The 21,491-nt window shown below is 38.2% G+C and overlaps 1 protein-coding gene across 1 annotated transcript in view; it reads left to right on the forward strand.

The window, feature by feature from the left end:
* ADAMTS6 (ADAM metallopeptidase with thrombospondin type 1 motif 6) overlaps window positions 1–21,491 on the forward strand; it is a 130,264-nt gene that overhangs the window by 19,154 nt on the left and 89,619 nt on the right. The window contains exons 4-7 of the mRNA XM_053448027.1: window positions 3,669–3,837; window positions 4,416–4,630; window positions 6,284–6,367; window positions 7,614–7,759. Of these exons, the coding sequence (XP_053304002.1) occupies window positions 3,669–3,837; window positions 4,416–4,630; window positions 6,284–6,367; window positions 7,614–7,759 (614 nt within the window). The remainder of the gene's footprint in view (window positions 1–3,668; window positions 3,838–4,415; window positions 4,631–6,283; window positions 6,368–7,613; window positions 7,760–21,491) is intronic.

Below are 21,491 nucleotides of genomic sequence, written 5' to 3' on the forward strand. Positions count from 1 at the left end.
CTTGTTAGTGCAGAGAATACAGACAAAAAATGTAAAGTTACATACGCTTTTGGGGTTCTTCTCCCGGGTTGGATCGACAGCAATTTGTGTGTGTTTCAAATCCCAACCTAATTTGTAGACCATGGTGAACGTTATCTTTAACTTTTTTCCTAGGATATGCATCATTATTCCTTCCCTTTATGTTATTTTATACCTGTTGATGTGTTGTCCAGGAAGGTGATATCCTCAGGACAGGAACTAGATCAGATAATCTAATAATTTATAGACCCCTTCCATGATGTAAAGTTTTATACTGGATTGACAATCAAAGATCACAAGCTATAGGTAGTTTTTATGAATGAATTTGATTATGGAGGAAGGTGTGATGGGACAAGGTGCTGTTCCACCTACTCTGCTCTAACTTTTCATAACTAAATACAGTATTACTATTATTAATATTTTGCAGTGACTTATGTATAGAACACCATTTCTAGTACTGTTAAATGCCCAAACGCTTCAAGAAATAGTTCTCATTCATAATTTCTGCTGGAAACACTTGTCATGTGACACCATAGAAGCCGAAATAGCGTCTGTGTTGTCTATATGTGACTAGAAACCACAGGGCCCTGATATGAAATAATTGCCCTGAGGCCCCCAAATTCACCAAACAACATGTCCCATACTGTCATATTTGCCCCCCAAAAGCCAGCTTATCAGTGCCATCTTAGCCCCCAAACCACTTGTCTGTGCCCCCAAACAGCTTGCCTGTGCTCCTGCCCAAGCATATCTATGCTCACACACAAATGTATACATATCTATGCTCCCACACAAACACTTAAACATACACATCCATGCTAACACACAAACACTTAAACATTCATGCTCATACAAACGTTATACATACACGTTCCAGTTAACACACACTTATACATACATTCTCATTCTTACATACATACATAGAATCATACATACTCCCTTCCTGCCACTCACATCCCCTTAATTCACCCTCTTCTTTTTTCTCTGGTGCTCGCACACTGTATGACCAGACCAGCCCTCTGTTAACCGGCAAAAGCGAGGCTGCTGGAGGAACTGGCGGACAAGTGGTTGCAAGGGGCCCATGGAAAGTTGGGCCCCGTCGCAGTTGCGACCCCGGTTGTTACGCCACTGGATTAAACGTTTAGAGGAAAGAATACAGTGACAGCTCTGCTACGGTTTATTTGCTTAACATACTAAAGAATGCAATTAATGTTTTGCCTAAGAGGAACAGCAACTTTAAGCGCACAACCATGACATTTTATAACAGAGTCCTGCTGCTACCATATTTATTATTTCGCTGTAGTGCTCTACAAGAAGCATCGAGTTCCCCCTTTTCAGCAGTGTTCAGAGGAGGAAAATATTATCTCAAGTGAGACATAAATCACTTATTATTGTTTGTGATAACATTGTAAATTGATGTGCTAACAGCGAGTTAGTTGATCTTTGCTAAATCCCTGTTGACAGAACACCTCACATGGAATGCTCCTACAAATAAGATGAGAGCGGGAGATCTGTTAACTACTAATACTTAAAACAATAATAATGCTGTGTATAGTTGCCCAGGCTGGGTTACTAAAGTAACGCTCAACCTTTATCCTTTTTAAAAGTTGCAATTATCATACAACATAATCTGAATAATCAAAAATAATGAAGTTAGATGATGATTTCTGTGAATTAATCCCACAGTTCACCTAATAGGGAAGAGGTCAATGAATTCTAATATTACAAATTAACTCGATAAAGACAAAAAAACAGAAGAATCAGTTTTCTCTTAGAAACTTTAATAGGGGTTTACCAGCGCGTGCTAAATGCAATACATAAAATTGCACTTGTGCATTATAGCATGTATAAATGCAGGGCCGGACTGGCAATGTCGAGCGGGCCCTGGCACTTTATATCCAGCAGCCGCCTGATGATGATGTCCAGGCCTGTATACATGGAATTACCATTCTTTATACACCTGTGATTGTAATGCTGCAGCATTGGATATGGGGTTAGTTTTGTTTCTTTGGTCACAAAAACCAGACAAAAATATACATAGAATGTGCTTTTTTTTATCGCGTTTCTTCACAAATGTACTTTATGGCATCCCTATCTCATTATTGAAAATTATATGGGGAAAACTATTTATTCTTTGACACAGTCACAATTTTATTTCAGATGTTTATTTCTTCTTTTTTGGGGTTTATTCACAAGAGAGGATGTTGGCAGCAAAGTCTGCAGGAGAGTTGCTGTTTCATCTTAATTTCACTGTACGTTTTGAAGAGCCAGCCTCAGTGAGGTTCTGCTCCAAGACTAATTTGGATTGGCTTGCAATAATATATATTTAGTGAGATTTCTTAAAATTAATTTCACTTATGGCACTACTCAGCATTCTTTCTGAAAAGTTTGCCCTTCTTGCACAGAGATTTGACCCTTTATAATGTATAATGAATTCAGGGAAACCACAACTCTCCTGTCAACTTTCCTCCCAACTTACACTTTAGTGAATAAACTCCTATTAATCCGTCTCTCCACTGTTATAGCCAGGTTTCTGAATATGTACGTTGAAGAAAATCAGTTATAGATAACGCAATAAACAATGAAAATAGTTTTTGAACCTCTGTGTGCTTTTTTATTAGAGGGAATAAAGGTATTTTATTTAACAGAAGCATTCTAAATAGCTAAATATTCATGTAGTGATGTAAGAGTGTATGTTAATAGTAGCAGGTATTTGTTGCGCATAATTATAAGCCATACACTCCCAACATAATGATACATGGCCGAATGGGTCAACAAAGCGGCCCTGGCAGTTTAAGACCAATGGCCGCAAATGGTGTAAGTGTGGCTGACGGCTAGATAGAAAGGCAGCATGCTGTGTTTATGCCGCTTATGCAGCTGGAGTGGCAGATTAGGTGTGCATGGAGCGATGCTGGACAGATTAGTTCTGCGTGCCAGGTGGCCGCTGCGGGCCTGTCTGGGAATTTCCTGGAGCACTCCTGATTGTAATGGTACAGCATGGCTGTGTGCTTTAATAGATTAAAAATTAAGGACTATTGACCCTTATAGGAAAAATGTATACTGCTCAGTTAATGTCGGCCTTGCTGACATATTGGAAGGCAGGTGACTGTTAGGGGTAACAGACGTGGCTTTGACATTGATTTTCACCCTGGGTGTTATTAGTTCTTGTGCCCAAATGCCATGCTTTGTTTTTATTTATAAAATGCTCGATCATTTTGGGGGAAAAGTTCCTGTTATAATGATCAGCCATGCCGGAAATATATTGTTTCAGGGATCAGTGAAGTAAACTGTGTTCCAACTGGCTTGTCAAGCTAGCTTGTCAGGATGAAGAGTGGTTTTTAATACATTTTGAATCTGTGTCTTTCTGAGTCTCTCTTTACCTGCTTTTACAAAAAAACGCAAGCAGTAACGGTGCAGCAAATATCTTAATACATTTTTTCCGGGTGGGTTTGAGTGCTCCTTTAACTAAATTAGTATTTAGTATAATAATTGATATTATGATCGTATCTATTTGAGTTCTAAAAAGTAGGTTGATGAATTCATATTTAACACACTTAGCAAAATGTACGGTAAATAAATAATGTGCATATTCAAACTTATAGAGTGCTATACTGATTTCTTTGCTAAATCCTTTTCATTCTCTCTCCTCCAAGCATGGCGTCATCGCTACAGAAGATGAAGAATATTTTATTGAACCTTTAGAAAACACAACTGATAATTCCAACCACTTTAACTATGAAAGGGGTCACCCTCATGTAATTTATAGAAAGTCTGCCATCAACAATCGGCATTCGAGTGAACAGGGGCATTGTGGTGTGAAAGGTAAGTTAAACGTGCAAACAGATAAAATAAAGTAACTAAAAGTCCAATGCAAACAGACAAAATAAAGTAACTAAAAGACCAGTGCAAACAGATAAAATGTAATCTATTTAATGAAAAAGGAAAAACGTATTTTATCAGTCACTTAAACAGATAATAAAAAAGGTCTGATTTACATTGCCGTATATTTTTTTCCCTGGTAACTTTTTACCTCCATACGTCACGTTTGCAATGTGTTTCATTTATAAGAGCAGGTTATCGTGGCTTGTAGGACTGTATGGACCTTTGTTAGCTTGCGTATGTTTAGTCAACAAAACCGGTCGTTGGAATGATTCAGACCACGTCGCCTGTCCCAGCTTTGTTATACCTGCTTTGATTAGATTCACTCGTTGCTATTACATTGTATCAGAAGGGTCATTCAGATTATAACATGGATGAGAAGTTTCTTATTCGCGTGAATCATATCATCTTGCAGTCTGTGAGGGCGGATGCATTCGTAGTACTTAATAGTGTTAAGCACTACTCACGCCATTCTGAGTAGCTAAATCTGCTGTAAATTATCATCCTTTTTTGCCTAGAAGACTTCACTGGAAACAACAAGCCCTGGTGGTTGAACCACACATCCTTCATGCCAACTGCCTCATCAGACAACGATACAGATAATGGTCCTCGCAGGCAGAGGAGATCAGTCAGCGTGGAGCGATTTGTGGAGACATTGGTTGTGGCTGATAAAATGATGGTTGGATACCATGGCCGGAGAGATATTGAACACTACATACTGAGCGTCATGAATATTGTAAGTTTGACCCCTTTATCGTTTTGGACAAGTACTTCTGTACATGATCTTTCTATTCTGTCTGTAACCCAATCAAATTCAACATGGTGGAAAAGCCAACACTCTATAACAGACCCTACAACAATCCACTGTGGCATTTCTGTTTGTAAAATTTAAAAAAACCCTACATGTCTATGATGGAGGGGAGCATACGGGATAAGAAACACATCTCACCCTGTAGGAACTCAACCAAAAACTGTTTTTTGTCTCTTCTTTCCTCCGGTATTTGACTCATCCAAATTTTTTTACAAACATATGTGTCAGGGTGGATTGATGTGATGTCGAGCTTTTCCCCCATGTTGAACAGCATCATGGTCAGTGAGGCCGACGTGCTATGCACCATTATGGCAGAGGACTTGGATTTTAATGAATGTCCGTAATCATTTTAATGCATTTGTAACCTGCATGAGTCATCCTCATTAACTTCAAAATGTAGGTAAAATACAGAAAATGCATTTCTCCTTTTCAAAAGATAATTCTCCGTCTGTTTAATTGATCACGTCTTGTGGAATGAGAGAAAACCTTTCCCTCTAAAGCCAGTTACATGATACTCGCTTAGACAGAGCATCCTATATCTCCATTCATCCGGTGACAGTTTCTCTGAGAAGAAGAAGGTGCTGGTGACTTATGTTTTGACTTCTTTTCCAACTCAGTCAATGTCCATTGTGAAAGCTATAACTTTAGACATTGTTTGGGGTTAATCTTCATCCCAGCGCACCCCTTTGAAAATGTTATATAAGAACTAAATCCAGACTTCAGTAGGAGATGTAGTTCCTGGATCCCTCTTTTGAAGTTTCTTTTGAGGTCTGTTCCTTCCACTTCACTAGAGGCTGTACTTAATTTACCTGTCAAATCGAGGTAACATTTTACATTGAAGTCACCGGATAACTGTTAGAAAACAATGCAGATTTTAAGATGCCTATCTCATAGAACGTCCAAAGACACCACGGAAGAAATGTTCCATTAAATCGGAATGTGATTGTGATAAAATCTACAAAGGTTGGCATTCTGTGATATTATCACTTGAACCTCCAGCTTTTCTTTTACTTGTCTGGGATTTTTCTAACACACTGTTAGTTAGCCTACTGAAAACCATGGGGAGCACACGCCCGTTTAATCGGCAAATAATTTAACATAGATCTACCCTAATGTAAAAAACAGATACTACATTGCATTGGAACTCTCCGAATGCCAGAGCCCTGCGCAACGCTGAGCCCAAAGTGCACATCCTTCAGGGACACCAAGAGTTAAATCAGTAATGTCAACTCCATTAGAAAACTCAGTCCAAATAGTTATGTGATGCACTGCTTTTTATGTCCTGTTTATCCGTCGATGGGTTATGATGATGCTATATTAATCAATAAATAATAGTAATAAATAATTATGACAGCAAATCAGAAATCCATAGTCTTTGAGCTTGCGGTGATGGCAGCATTGACTTGATTTACATCGGCACCAACATTTTTATTTTTACAATTCCAAATGTTATTAATTTGCCAAACACAATGATTTTTTTTAAAAAAAATAATATATATATATTTATATATTTTTGAGCATGTCACTTGGTTGTTTCATTGTCTGACTTTGTGTCTTTTCTTCTTTTCTGGAGGTCAGGTTGCCAAACTTTACCGTGATTCCAGCCTAGGAAACGTTGTGAATATCATAGTGACGCGTTTAATAGTCCTCACGGAAGATCAGGTAAATCACCCATCATGCATGTTTGAGTTTAACCCTTCTCTTTCTTGGCATATTCCACAATAGCCACTAGCTCTGTCTAGTTAACCTGTAATTAACCATTTAACCTAACTCGGTGATTGCAGAGGCATGCTTTGATCCAAATTAGTTCCACTTAAAGGGAAATTATATTAAAAGTATAAGCAGTACTTAATCATGTTTTGGAATTATGTGTCCTGCCACTCCCTTCCCTTGTGTATGCATTTGTGACAAGGTACAGTGTCTCTTTAAAGACTAAATGATGTCTGTATATGTGTGTGTATATATATATATATATATATATATATATATATATACACACAAGGGACCTTGCACACTTTTTATAAAATAAATCATTAGGACCCAGGGGCATAACCCAATGAAATATAACATGAAATCAAAAAGTAGAACCCTTGGAATTCAGCAAAATGTTAAATTAAGAAAATCTCAACATTTCTACCTATTGCTCTCTTTCTCTTTCATTACCATTTTAATAACATTGCTTCCAGGGGTCCATCTCCAATAAGTGAGGAATTTATTTGTACACAGCTGGGGCTCTTTCAGTGGTCCCTGCTTTAGTAAATTCTGCCCGGTATTTCCCAAAGAATTGCACCTTATTCACGTGCCTGTTTGGTGCGTCCTGACTCATCAGTCCGAAACCGGGGGTATATGTGAATGTGTGTACATCGCGACACACGTGCACTTGCCTTGGGACCCAACAGATTCTCCACTTTTAGCTGAAATCTCCATAAAATGACTATATATACCTTTTTGAAATACTCCACATTTGTGGACACTATACATTTAACCCTGTTAATGCCAGAATGGCAAGGAATATGATATTTGAGGAAGGGTGAAGTAACATGTTAACCAGATAAACTTAAATTAAGATTACACAGGTTGCTGCTGTTTGAAATGCAGCATACAGAAAGCTGAAGGCTCCAGTAGCACACTTGTAGGACTATGGATTTGTGAAATGACTTCTTTTGCTGATGATGTGAAATTGTTATATTGACATAATCATTATTGCATTTGGAACACAATATACGTCTGTTCAGTAATATGTTGGCTGAACTCTGGGTCAGATTTTATAGAGATAAATATTGGCAAGAAGAGCTTATTCCTAGAAACCACTGCTTCTAATTATAGTTCCATTTTAGTCTTCAAACGGCTTAACAACTGACCTTAGTAATTTGTTTGGAACATTTCTGGTATGTGTGTTGTATTGCAGCCAAACTTGGAGATAAACCACCACGCCGACAAGTCCCTTGACAGCTTCTGTAAGTGGCAGAAGTCCATCCTTTCCCACCAGAGTGACGGGAACACAATTCCAGAGAATGGCATTGCACACCATGACAACGCTGTGCTCTTTACCAGGTATGAAGCTCTCTGTTCTTGTATTAGTGAAAGTAAAATGCAATTCCTGTAACCTAAGAGGGTAGCTTCCCCTAGAAATGACGATTTATATATATATATATAAATATACAATGCCGTGCAAAGGTTTTAGCAGGTATGAGAAAATGCTGTAAAGTAAAATTGCTTTCAAAGATAGACATGTTAATAGTTTATTTTTACAGTTTAACAAAGTGCAAAATGAGTAAACAGAACAAAGATCCAAATCAAATTCATACTTGGCGTGACCATCCTTTTACTTTTAAAACTGCATCAATTCTTCTAGGTATACTTGCACACAGGTTAAGGAATTCTGCAGTTGTTCCAAATCTACTAAGGAGAACAAATCACAGTTCTTCTGTGGATTTGGGCAGCCTCAGTTGCTTCTCTCTATTCATGTAATCCCAGATTGATGATGTTGAGATCAGGCCTCTGTGGGGCCATACCATCACTTCCAAGACTCCTTTGGGTCGTGGTCATGCTCCATAATAAAGTTGGGGCCATTAAGAGGCCTTCCTGATAGTATTGTATGATAGATAGGCATCTGCCTGTAACATTAATTGTGGCCAAACTTCATTTGCAGAAATGCAGCCCCAAACTTTCAAATAACCTCCACCATACTTCACTGTTGCCTGCAAAAACTCATTCTTGTATCACTCTCTAGCCCTCCAGCAAATAAATTGGCTTCTGCTTCATCCCAATATTTAAAAATTGTACTGACCAGTCCAGAAAACTTGCTGCCATTTTCTGCAGCCTAGATGGGTGTACCAGGGTACCACCGTTCTTTGCCAATGCTGAGCTGATGGCAGCATTGGACATCTTCCGATTGCAAAGGGAGTAAGCATGATGTGCTGTTCATCTGCTGTACTAAGTTTCCTTGGCCGACTGCTTCTTCTATGGGCCTCGACATTGCTCGTTTCTTTGTGCTTCTTCAAAAGAGCTTGGAGACCCCTGTCTGCCTTGCAGTTTCTGCCTGTGAGAGACCTTGCTTGTTGCCGTGCTCAGTCTTGCCATGGTGTGTGCCGTTTGACATTAACCTGTCTTCAGCAGCCTCACCTTGTTAGCGAGTCTGGCTGTTCCTCACCCAGTTTTATTTCTCCTACACAGCTGTTTCTGTTTTCAATGATTGTCTTTCAACATGCATATTAAATTGGTGACCATCAGCCCATGTTTTGTATAATTTATTAAATCATACCACTAACTATATTGCCACAAAATTCCCTGATTTTGTGCAAGTGTACCTAGAAGAATTCCTGCTGTGTTGACGGCAAAGGACAGACACACCAAATAGTGATTACATTTAGATTTTTGTTCTGCTTTCTCACTTTTCATTTTGTTAAATGGTAAAAATAAACTATTAACATGTCTATTTTTTAAAGAATTCCTCCTTTTACAGCATTTTTTCACACCTGCCTAAAACTTTTGCACAGTACTGTATTTTTTGTTTGCCGATTAATGGTGATTAGATGGACGGATTCCATGCTGGGATCTTATAATGGTAAATAAATTGCAATTGCACAGCTATTCTAACACATTGGGAACCAGATGATGCTGAGGGAAGGACTGTCAGTCCTAAAAAATATTGAATTAAATCTTGTCCTTACATTGCCTTTGTTGGAACCGTTCTATGAGAAATTGTGATACATAGTTAGATGTAATTGCTGTTAATCTCAAACTAATACTTTTTTATGTATGTGTTGTAATGCTCTGTTTTAATTAAAACTGCACAGCCAGAAAGAGCCCAAAAGAGTGTTTTTATGTAGAGTGCCACTTAACAGCAATAACGTCAAAAGACACAAACTTAACAGCCAGTCAAGAATGGAGGTCAGGAACATGCTGGTGATTGCAATGCTCTAATGGCGCAAATGTTTTATCAAAAATATAATAAAAACCTGAAGAACTATGATGACAACAGAACCCATATACGTTTTTAATGTTGTATGTACTAATAGGGTAACATGGGCAGGAGGCAGCCCAGCAGTGTATTTATCTCGGGGCTGCTATAGGCTTGACTCTGGGCAGTGGCCCTAGCCGGCATCCTCATGGCTTGGTGCTTTGTGGCACCTTTTAATAGGCTTGACTCTGGGCAGTGGCCCTGGCCGGCATCCTCATGGCTTGGTGCTTTGTGGCACCTTTTAATAGGCTTGACTCTGGGCAGTGGCCCTGGCTGGCATCCTCGTGGCTTGGTGCTTTGTGGCACGTACCACCTTTTAATACGTCCTGTGGAGGTCATTGCCCATTGATCCACCAAGCTCTGTGTTTTGGGAGAATCAAAGCCCAGCCTGTACTTGGATTAAATATGCCCCCCCCCGGTCCACTAGACTTCTGGTCATACGTGGGGCTTTTTGGTCATGCTGTCAGAATGGCTCTAGCTCGGCCCACCTCTGTTTTAATAATGGAAGGATTTGCAGTAGGCTTTTCATCGCACTACTATTTGTAGCTCTGACAAGTTTTGTGTCAATGGAAAAAAAACATAATGTCTCCAGAAAGTATAATTAGTAATGTTATTGGTTCAACTTGATTTAAAAAGTGTGTATTCTTTATAATATATATCAGTTTAAATCTTTATCTGCCTGTCTCTGAGCAGAACGCGGAAAGTGCATTGTGGACTTTTGTTTGGAGCGGGATTGTTCTTCGACCTGTATATTAGTGTGAGGGTGTTTTGTTCTGCTGGCTGTTCTATGTATGGGGTTGCGTACATTTTGCTCACCAAAAGGTTACTGAATCTGTTGAATAAACACTTAAATTAGGCTGTTGCAGGGGTAAGCCTTAGTGAATATTCTGGCAGACACAAGGACAGCGAGCACAATGCGTTCTTCAGTTGTTTGCATGGATTATAAATAAAGCAGCAGTTCTGATGTCATGCAAATGAGGTAGTGAGGCGGTGTGTACCGATACGGGGCAACACAGGACACATTTTACTTATTAAAGCATTTCAAGTCTTGACATCCGGCAAACTGCTAATATGTCTTTGTTAAATGTGATAACACCGTGTTACAACCCCTTATAGGGAGCGCCCTCAGGTTTTCAGTAACTAGTCATGTTCCTTCTATTACTTGGAGTTCCATGACGTTTTTTTTAAATATATGTTTTATATGTATATATATTTTTTAGGATATAATGTCATAAGCCACATTTTAACGTAGATGAACGTGTGCTGCATTTTTCTGTGTGGTGTACAAGTTGTGTATTAAGTTAATGACCGTTTCAATATCAGGTTGTGTTTTAGAAAGCGCCTTATAACAATAGACTATGACTTAAGACGTCCCTTGTCTGTACAGGTTTTCATCTGCTGTTATCATGCATTCAGGTGAAATCATCCAGAGCAGGTTAACAGTACTACACACATGCATTTTTTTAGTGTTTTCATTTATTACGCAATGTTAATTGTTTGATTACGTGCTCATTAGAGTAATCGCACTACCCAGGCGCTACTGCAGCCTCAAGACTGAGTTTGATACCCCTAATCATTGGTATTTTAAAATGTGAAAAGGTATTTGAATCAGATAGAAAACAGATACAGACTCTTATGGTCTATCTATACATGAATGATTGTATTGGGTCTTAACTTGCATTCCAACCTTCTAAGGGTGAATGCATCACAGGGCAGAGATTCCACGTCCCGTTGGCTGCATCCCGTCTGCCTTACATCCTTCTCACCTCACCCTGTTCAGTTCCATCTACAATACCATCTGCAATCCTCGTAGATTCTTCCTCTGCATACATATATATGCGTGAGAGTCACAAAATTGGCATTCCTTGCATTTTTACTTTAGTACTATGTTTTAAAATATTATTACAGGCTACATAAGAAATATTGTAAGGAGAGGCTTATTAGTTATATCAAGAATGAAGCCAATCTAAAGAAATTTGTTGTGCTACAAAAATGAAAATTTCTGGTGGTTGAGGTCATCTTGTGTGTACGTGAAGCACTCTTTGAATATTTCTTGGGACTTCTTCCATCCAGAATCTGGAACTCCTGTTTACCAGGCTGCCAGTGCCGGTGGTATAGATGGGTCTCAGCTGGATTTAATCCCGAACCCAGATGCTAGGGGAGACTGCCTTAGGATCAAGTAAAAAGCACACACTTAAACCATCAACTGGCAAAGTAAATGAGCAATTTATAAATCAGTGACCCATGAAAAAAGGGTGTCTGCGCCGCTAAACAAGTTGTCGACTTTGCAACAATGAAAACTTTATTGCAATCGTATAAAAGCCGAATACATAGAGCTTTATGTAAACTGACATTTATGCAATGGAGAAAATGACATCATAATACCTAGAACTGTGTTTAAGGCAATTATGTGTACACAGTTTTTATTATGATAGATTTCAGTTGAAAAAACGCAGACAGAATAATTAACAGACAGTTTTTTTCCCCTTTAATTGTCAAGAATTTACTGTCTAGGTATTTCTTAAGAGCACAAAAAGTCTATTACAAATTCTCTTTTTGTATAATAAATTATTGTAATTTAGATTTGATTTATGGCACAATCCTCAAAGTCTGCCATGTGTCAAGGCATTTTTATAATGGTAAATTTGGAAGCTAGATTGTAACTCTGCATTACATATTTGGTTACAGTTTATTTGTAACAGCGGTCAGGTCATTATACTTAGGATTACATCTCGGCTCTGGCTTTCGCTAAATCATCGATTGTGCAATTAGCAATGTATCCAAATTCTATATGTTCACGGGTTGCCTACTACAAACATTGAATATTAACTTGTTACTGTAACAGGTGAAGGGGAGAATTCCAGCCGAAGAGTCATACCGTGCTTTAATGTAACCTGCATCGGAACCGGGCTGGTGATGACAGGGTGGCCCTTCAGAAAACTTTCTCCTGGGTTATTTGATTTAAGTTGTTGCTCCAGGGCAGGGCCGCCATCAGAGGGGGGCAACCGGTGCTGTTGTACTAGGCCTAGCTAGGCTGGGAACTAAGGAAGTGAGGCCACAGTGGGTCCCCTAGCACCATTTCCCCAACTCCCCCCAGGCTGCGTGATGCACTTCCTCAGGCCCAGCATGAGCACCGGAATATATACATACTGCATACACGCACACTATATGTGTCATATGTCAGTGTGTGTTGGTGTATGATGTTAGGGTATGTGCACATAGGGTGTTATATGTGTTACTGTATGGCATTAGTATGAGTGTGTATATCCACACGTAGTGTTAGAGTGCGTATATTGGTGTATGGGGTTAGCATGCCTGTGCATGAGTGTATAGTGTTAGCATGTATGTATGTGTTAGTGTAAGGTGTTAATGTTTGTGGGCATATGATGTTAGCATATTATGTGTGTTTGTTACGGTATGTTGTTGTAGGGTGTATAGTGTTAGCATCAGTGTGTTAGTGGTGTGTGGGTCGCGTATGACGTTATCGTGAGTTTGTGTCTCAGCATATGGTGTTGGAGTGTCAGGATTGAGCCAAGGGTTAGGCACCTGGGAGGGGGAGTGGAGAGCAGGAGAAAGAATATGTGTGTGAGTGTACAGTGGTAGAGTGAGTGAATGTTGTATGTGTAGTTATGATGGGGAGGGCATGAGCACCCATGCGTTAAGCATGTACTGAGCCCCAAGATGGCGGCCCTGCTCCAAGGGCTGGATTCTGTTACCGGATATACATTTATAACTGATTATTGAATGCCAGTTCTCCCAAAAACCACAGAAAAATTGCATCTCTTCTCACCCCCCCACATTTTAACTTTATTCCATTCTATTTTAATATAGATCAGGCACATAAACTTTAAAATACACGTGCCCTAAGTGCAGCAGGAGCACATTTCTTTATTATAAATATCACGTGGACACTAAAAGGGATTTATTACGTCTAAAGCCACAGAATGACTACTGAGTCAAACAAAGCAAAACAGTAACTTTAATTGGATATATATTTATGAATGAGATCAGAAATGATGTTCTATCCAACAGGAAGCCTTTAAGCTCCAGAGAATGTGCAGCCACTTTTCGCCATATACAGTACCCTGGCATGGAATTATTTAGCTATATTTTTATTGACGTTCAGCAGGATGCCTTCTGTAGGGCTAATATGAATGAATAATATGTGTGCAGAGTTTTTGTCACTCATCTTTCTGCAAACTATAGCTCAGAATGACTCATATAATCATAACATTCAAACATTTTGCAGTGGAAATGTGTTTTGTAGCATTAAGGTAGGATGTCTGTTATAACATTCACTAATTTATTTCCCAAATGATGGAGAAAGGCCAGCTGAGCAGTCTGCTTTTTGTGCATTCAAAAAATGCTTGCTATTTTTTATTGAAATTTTTATAGGAGCAAAACATGCGTAACTTGAATAAATCTCCAGTTCAGATGGAAGTCTAGCTTTTGGATTAATATTGTTTCAGAGTGTTTTTATAGTAAAATGCGAAGATATAAAAACAAGTACATTTTTAATTTAAAAAATATGTAGTGGCAGTCCTTTTGGGGGCAAAAAAAAGGTGCAGTTGGGCTTGATATTAACATATTTTTAGCATGTTATACATTGGGGCTGAATGCCTTAAATTTCCACTTTATACATGGAGAGACACGTATATATAATTATAAATATATATATATGTATATGTGTTATACAGACACACAAATAGATATTACTTAAAGGTCCGATAAGTATATTTTGACCATCACAAGTATATTCTGATCTAGACTGACTAGGCTTAGGGTTTCAGTTCTAGGGGAGACAGCCCCCTTTATCGGCGGCAGCCCATTTCTGATCAGAGCCATACCCTCTTTGGAACGAGCTCTGGGTCCCCTAGGCTATGGCCTCAAATAGCACGCCTGGTACGTACTGTTCATAGTGACTACTCTTGCAGTGTGCAGACTGGGTTATTTATATGTCCTATTACTAGCCATAAAACAATATTTTATTATCTAAAATAGAAGAAGATTTAAAAGCCTTATGACTAAGCCAATGGTGTCCTGTGAAAACACGCAAACGTATAGCTCATAAACACAGTTTATTTGACCATTACTTGAGTTGAAGGTTGAATAACGATAGCAATTTTAATGAATTCCCTGTAAATAGACTATATTGGATGGCAAACAATAATCAGAAAGTAAAGCATCTAGGCAGTAAGCCGGGCATATGGTTTTGTCGCGTAAGGAAGGGGCAGGATCCCTTGCAAGCCTTTTCCTAAAAGGAACCGATTTGTTAAGCTGGGACGACCATGCTGAAAAATAACACTGGTGTCTTCGGAGACGCTTCTAAAGCCAAGTACCCTGTAGAGTATATGAAGAGCTTTGTCCATGAGCAAAGACAAACGTCTGTAGGATGCCTACAATAAAGTGTATTGTGACACATTGGACCCCGGTGCTGTCCTCTACAAGTAGATCCCCCACCTGACTCCAGCTGTTCAGTGCCACAAGTGTGACAGTAATATCGGTATTTCTTTTGCAGCCAGTGCACATTTTTATTGCGTTGTTCCTTGAATATTTCCCCTTCCAATTCTGAAAGTCCAACCACACCGTGGAATGCTACGTTTTCTCATCCATGGCTTATGGATAAAGAGAAGGAATTGTTTTAGGTCAACTTGGTAGGGATCTGTGGGTTATTGTTGCGAGTTGTTTTGACAGCAAACAATAGGCTTAGGTTAGAATATTTTCTTTTCCAACAAGCCTGTATCATTCATTGCAAAAACATCACTTCCTATCCTACTAAAAGTGTAATTTCACCCGAGTACTTAAATACTTAAAACCCTAAAATGATGACATTAACAGTCAGAAGGAATAGTGATATTTTCATTTTTGTTGTACATACCTATCCCACCTTTGTTTCCATTAAATTTCACGGCTTCTGATTGTCAGAGCACATGTAGAGTGGAAACTGTGGATGTGTTGACTTTTTGTTGTCCTTGATGAGCAAAAAATATGTCAAATTAAAGGACCTGTTTTTGGTTCAAAGTTTAGAATGCAGTGCAATAATGTCTTCTTTGAAGGTCTGCAGGGGATCCATAGCCATCCTGTCACAGAGCTATATTGTTCCTGGTCCTAACACAAATACACCTGTAGTGTAGAACAGGTATTCAGACAGACGTATGCGATGGTAGGAGAGTTCTCCATTCATAGACCCTAGTCTTCCACTAAGCCGACCACAATTATTTGAAATATGTTGAGTAACAGAATAGTATTTTCAGGCTCGTTGTAATTTTACTATATTAGGCACATTTATTTTTTACAATGCTATAAAATTGATGACATTTCTTTTTGTCAGTGTTGAAAGTACATCACGTGCTTCATCTCACACCGAAGAGCTGAATGACGCTCATGCCTAAATGTGGTCTGAGTTAAAACAGACAGCTTTAGGTGAGCTGATGGACATCCATCACGTTCCCCTTATTTTTAGCCTTTTTTCTTATTATGGTAATTATTTTAAATGTTCAAATATATAATTGTTATAATATTTGATTTCTGAAGTTTTAATTTTATAGCCCTAGAAACCACCTTGTTTTGATGTTTTTGCTTATAGGATGCTGGTTAACTCTTAACCATGCCTAAAGACCCTTAATTCCTCACGCTCTTCCTTGCCATATAACTTAATCAGTATGAAAACCTTCTGGGGTAACCAGTTTTGAAATGTATATAGCACTTCTATATAAAGAATTATAATTTCAAAGAAGTGATTGTGATCAGATATTTCTACCAGACTCAACCTACTGTGACAATAATATAATATCGCTTTTTTCTAATAAGCTCATGGAATCAGTTTGAAACATATGTCTACACTTAAGTGTAGATAGAACTTTCAAAATTGCATGAGAATTAGTCTTAATTAGTACAAAAACAAATTAAATAGACAAGAAATGTTACAGCAACATAATAAAACTTGTTTATTTTTTATAATGTGAGGATATTAACATTTCTATAGCGCACGCATTAACAAGGCAGTGACTATAATAACAATGTAGTACACAACTTGCTTGACCCCTTAATGACAAAGCCCGTACATGTACGGGCTCAAAATGCATTGTTTTCAATGGGATTAGGGACCGCCCATTGTCCTTAAGGGGTTAATGGACTGGACAAACTCACAATCTGTAATTGCACTAAAAGCATAAAAAAGCAGGATACCAGTGAGGTACAAAAGTCTTGAGTTTGTCTTTTAACTTCTTAGACGTTAACCTGTACTCACTGCAATTTAGATGGAATTGTCCCTCAATTGTGCAAAATGTTCCCGAGGTTCCTCACTTCATACACATGGTGAAAACATTAAGAAAATAAACATCTTTACAATTTGAAAAACCTTACAATGTTATGTATCTGTTATACCTGCTGCCCTTTTAATTCATGGACACATAGACAATCAATCACTAGAATTTGTTTATTAAGTGATGTGTGTTCCTCAGGTTGACTTGGCCTTCAGCCTGCAAGCATAGTCTAAATGCCACCGCGATCCAAGTGTTGTGTCTTACTATATTCTGGCACGGTCTCAGCAACCTAAACACATGGAGGCACTTACTGAACTCTTACTTCCAGGAGCTGGAGGAAGGCCTGGTTATTCTGTAAGCTATCAGAATTGTATCATGCAATGCTTTTCAGATATTCCCATTCTTGCCTTTCATGGTAACATAGACAGGTCTTCAAGAATTTTCAGCTGCTGTGTAAATCACATAAAAACATCAGACTCATGCTCTATTTAATTTTGGGATGAGAAACAGGGAAACAAAAGAAGAAAGAGAGAAAAAAAAATCAGAGGTCAAGTCTTTTTGTTTGCCAAAGACCCCTGTGGTTGTATAGTAGGCCCACTCGTTAAGTGGCAGACAGAAAACTGAATTCTGTCTTTATCTTTCTTTCCCGTTACTTTATATTTCCTTTTTTATGTATCTCAGGATTGTGATAACGGGGTATCTCAATTCCTAAATGTCAGTTCCTGTGCCTCCCTCCAAGCCGCATATACTAATGGACTCAATAGCTTGTTTCAACGAAGCCGCTTTATTTTAAAGGGGGGGAGGTTTAGGAAAAAATGCTATTTTGTTACTGTTTACTTATCTTAACTCTTACAGTGCCAGAGGACTGTTGAAACTTTATCCATAACTGTTTTCCTTTAACTTCCCCCCCATAAATGCTTAACTGCTTATAAAAAACAAAGTTCTAAATTTTGTTGATTGGCACATTTCCTGTAGTGCTAGAAAGAAATCGTAAAAGCGAAATGCAATTACAATTTTCTGCAATTTGATTTCTTTCTTTGCTAAGGATTTTGCCGGAATATTCACAGAGCAGAGATGATAACATAACGTAAACGTTTTATAAGCTTTACGATATTGTTCAGAATTGTGAATTGGGTTCCTTAGAGAAACATTTTAAATTGTTTGCTAAGAGCTGTGAAGCTTGGTCTTCATTACCTTAACTAATTACAAGTTTCAAGTAATATACAGAATGAAGTAGAGGATCATACTATTTCTGGAAATACCAACATGGTGTACATCTACCCTTTTGTAGCCAACATGTCCCCATCAATGGTTAGAGGCATACAAACAAATAGAAATCTGTAAAATTCATTCTAGATTAGACTTGACGAAGAAGGATGTTTGAAAGTTAAGTCAGTTCTTTAATTATGCCACTGTGGGGGTCCAGCAACTTTTACATACTACACCTTTCATTTGATTTAGCTCCAGAACATCTGTGCTTATTTTGGTGAGTAAGGATCACCTCTGGATCCTGTGAATATAATATCCTATCAATATAAAATGAGTGTGAATTACTAGACGATTATTTATTTGGCCTAAAACACCATGAATAGCCGAATATTTGCATGTATGACTATGCATTTGACCCATCAGAACTCCACTGGATGAGCTTTCCTGCCGTTGATTGTCAGTATATGCTGGTTTGTTATGTCCTGTTCACCTACTGTACAGCGCTTCAGAATATGATGGTGCTATGTGAATGAATAATAATAATTGGGCCACCTGATGCTTTGGTAAAAAGAAAGCAGATATAAAATAGCTTGATGACCCAAATGTGAAGCACTTGTCAAGCAGGCTCTTATATTTTAAATGCCCCCTTTCTTCTACCATATTCTCCTTCTTAATTCACTGACTTGGATGACTCCAGTTTTTATGGCAGATGAAAGTCTTGTTGAATAGCTGTTATTTACTGACATGTCGTAAAGCCCTTTAACAAGCCAATGAAGCCGTTAATGAATTCCTCCCATGATCTATTGATCCAGCATGACGTTATTACATGTTTACTGCCCTGCAGTAACATGCTGCAATTGCATCTAGCAACATACATTCAAAAATGTGGCTTAAAATAAGGCATTGAATGCAAATGTTTCAAGATAAAAATTACAGTCATTAAAAAAAACAGTAAATCTGCGCGTACCGACTTGACACACGACTCTTATTTTATTTCTCATCAACAGTTTATATTAACACATTTATTAGCTCATTTACTGTAGTTTTGATGAATATACTGAAGTATATGTGGAAAGCATGGTATCATTTTTATACAATATTTACTGACACCACATTAATCATTTTGGTAGATGTATCATTAGGATTAGTCACTTTCTGATTGCATTTAACTGTCCTTAAAAACATCACATTCTGTATCAAAATTTCTATACCAACCAACGACAGTTTAAGAGAGACCGACTTTTATTTTCCGTGTAATTATGGTAGAAGTTTTGTAAGTTTCGTATGAAGCCAGGTCTATCAGCGAGATAGGGCGATCATTGTGGTGGAAATGACCTGACGGTTGCAATGAAAATGTACTTATCAATGCATGTCATATTCTTCCATCTACAATAGTCATTTACGACATTAATAATAGCTACACTGTAATTACGATCCATTTGATGTTATTTTAATGGATAGAATTTGCTTTTCCAAACCTCAAACTCTTAAACTGATGTATACTATATATATATATATATATATATATATATATATATATATATATATATATATATATATATATATGTTGGGGTCTGATTATTTGCCTGCCATTGGTGCTTAATTAACAAATGTGTAACCTTGGTTTATGTCATGATTGTTGAATAGAGACAATAACATTTTACTTAATGTGAAGAGATGAGCTCTGAATGACCATTGACATTGTCCACTGGCAGTAACTTTAAGAGAATGATGTTCACTCACAGATTGGCTGCTTTGAGTTAAAACAGTTTATCTCAAGGCATAATCTGGTCCTGCATGGGAGAGAAACATGGCAGGGTTTGTCTTTTGTAACGCACAGATAACATGTCATTACTAATCATTAGACATGCAATTGGGCCAAAAATGATTAGGACAATTTTTTTTGTTCCTTTTTGGCCCATTCGTTTTCAGACAATGAATTCCATTTTCACATGAAAATCAGGGGGCCTTTTAGATTTGGAAACAAAATACGTTGTCCCATATTTACTCTTACTCACTCTTTCACTCATTCTTTCACAATATCTCTCATGCTCTCTGAATGTCTCCCTACTTTCTCTGCTGCCCAGTTCTCCTGCTCTGCATTATCTTGTTCTCTCTTTTTTCATCCTCCACATCTCCGCGGACATAACCTCCTAGTAAAACTCTCTCAAAATGCCGGAGCTGCTGCTGACATTCTTTCCCTCGATCCTCCAATCAGGGGAGACAACATCACTGGAAGCTCTGCCATTTTGGCCAAAGTTCACATAGGACAAAATGCCAGACCTTCTGGTGGTGACCTCTATCCTGACACTGCAATCAGGGGAGAGGACGTCACCAGAAGTCTCTGTCATTTTGATAGAAGTTCAAATGAGATTATTTTAGGGCAAAATGGAGGAGCTTCTGGTGATGTCGTATCCCAGATCCTCCTCCAGAGAAGGTAGGGAGACATTCAGAAAGTCGCAGAGAGTATGAGTGAAAGAGCTCAAGGATTTCAGATAAAAAAAATTCGGCGCTTTTTGCTTCGTTTTCGCCCGTTTCATGGGAGGTCTGGCCTCGTACGGATTGACGACATCTACAAAGTGTTGCAGGTATTGGGTTATTTTACTGTATTTTCTGAATGTAGGGATTCTATGTAAACAAGTGCCATTTTCTGTAATAATATGTTTGTTTGGTAGGTCCATACAGTTATGCGCATTTCACCTGAAACCATGATGTGTATTCTTTTATGTGTGTTTTAACCACTAGTTAAATAATTTAATAATGAGCTCAGCTGATTTATCATGCTTTCCCAATTTACTGGAATAATTGAATGATTCAGTTCAGTTATGCATCAGTTCTTAAAATTAACACCCACATATAGCCAACAGTCGTGGTTAATCTGAATTCACAGGGGCATTTGGGGATACTAATGGTTTCTGCGCACTGGCGGATGTTGATGTCTGAGGACTTTTCTTACAATCTTGACTGGTTCACAATCTCCTCATTGTGAATAAGACAATGAATGGAATGAGAATACGTGTAGATCCTCGACACTGAATTTTATATTTATTAATGTATAGGAGTATACAATAAAGAGCCTTTGATTTTTTTATTCACAACAATAATTTAGACTTTTCTTTAAATAATTAGACTTTTCTCCTTTTAAATGTGGAGGGATAAAAAAGTAGGATTCCCCTGGCTTACCAGCAAAACATAAAACAGATTAGAATAGATTTTGACACAGATCGTGTTGAACGGAGGGAAATTGTCCCTTTTAAATCAGTCTGCCGCTGGCCCCACATTATCTCGGAAACAATCACCATTGGCTCAGAGGACCTGAAACATTGTTCATTGTAAGTAACAGTCTTCT

The sequence above is a fragment of the Spea bombifrons genome, chromosome 1 (genome assembly GCF_027358695.1).
Source record: "Spea bombifrons isolate aSpeBom1 chromosome 1, aSpeBom1.2.pri, whole genome shotgun sequence".
Lineage (NCBI taxonomy): Eukaryota > Metazoa > Chordata > Amphibia > Anura > Pelobatidae > Spea > Spea bombifrons.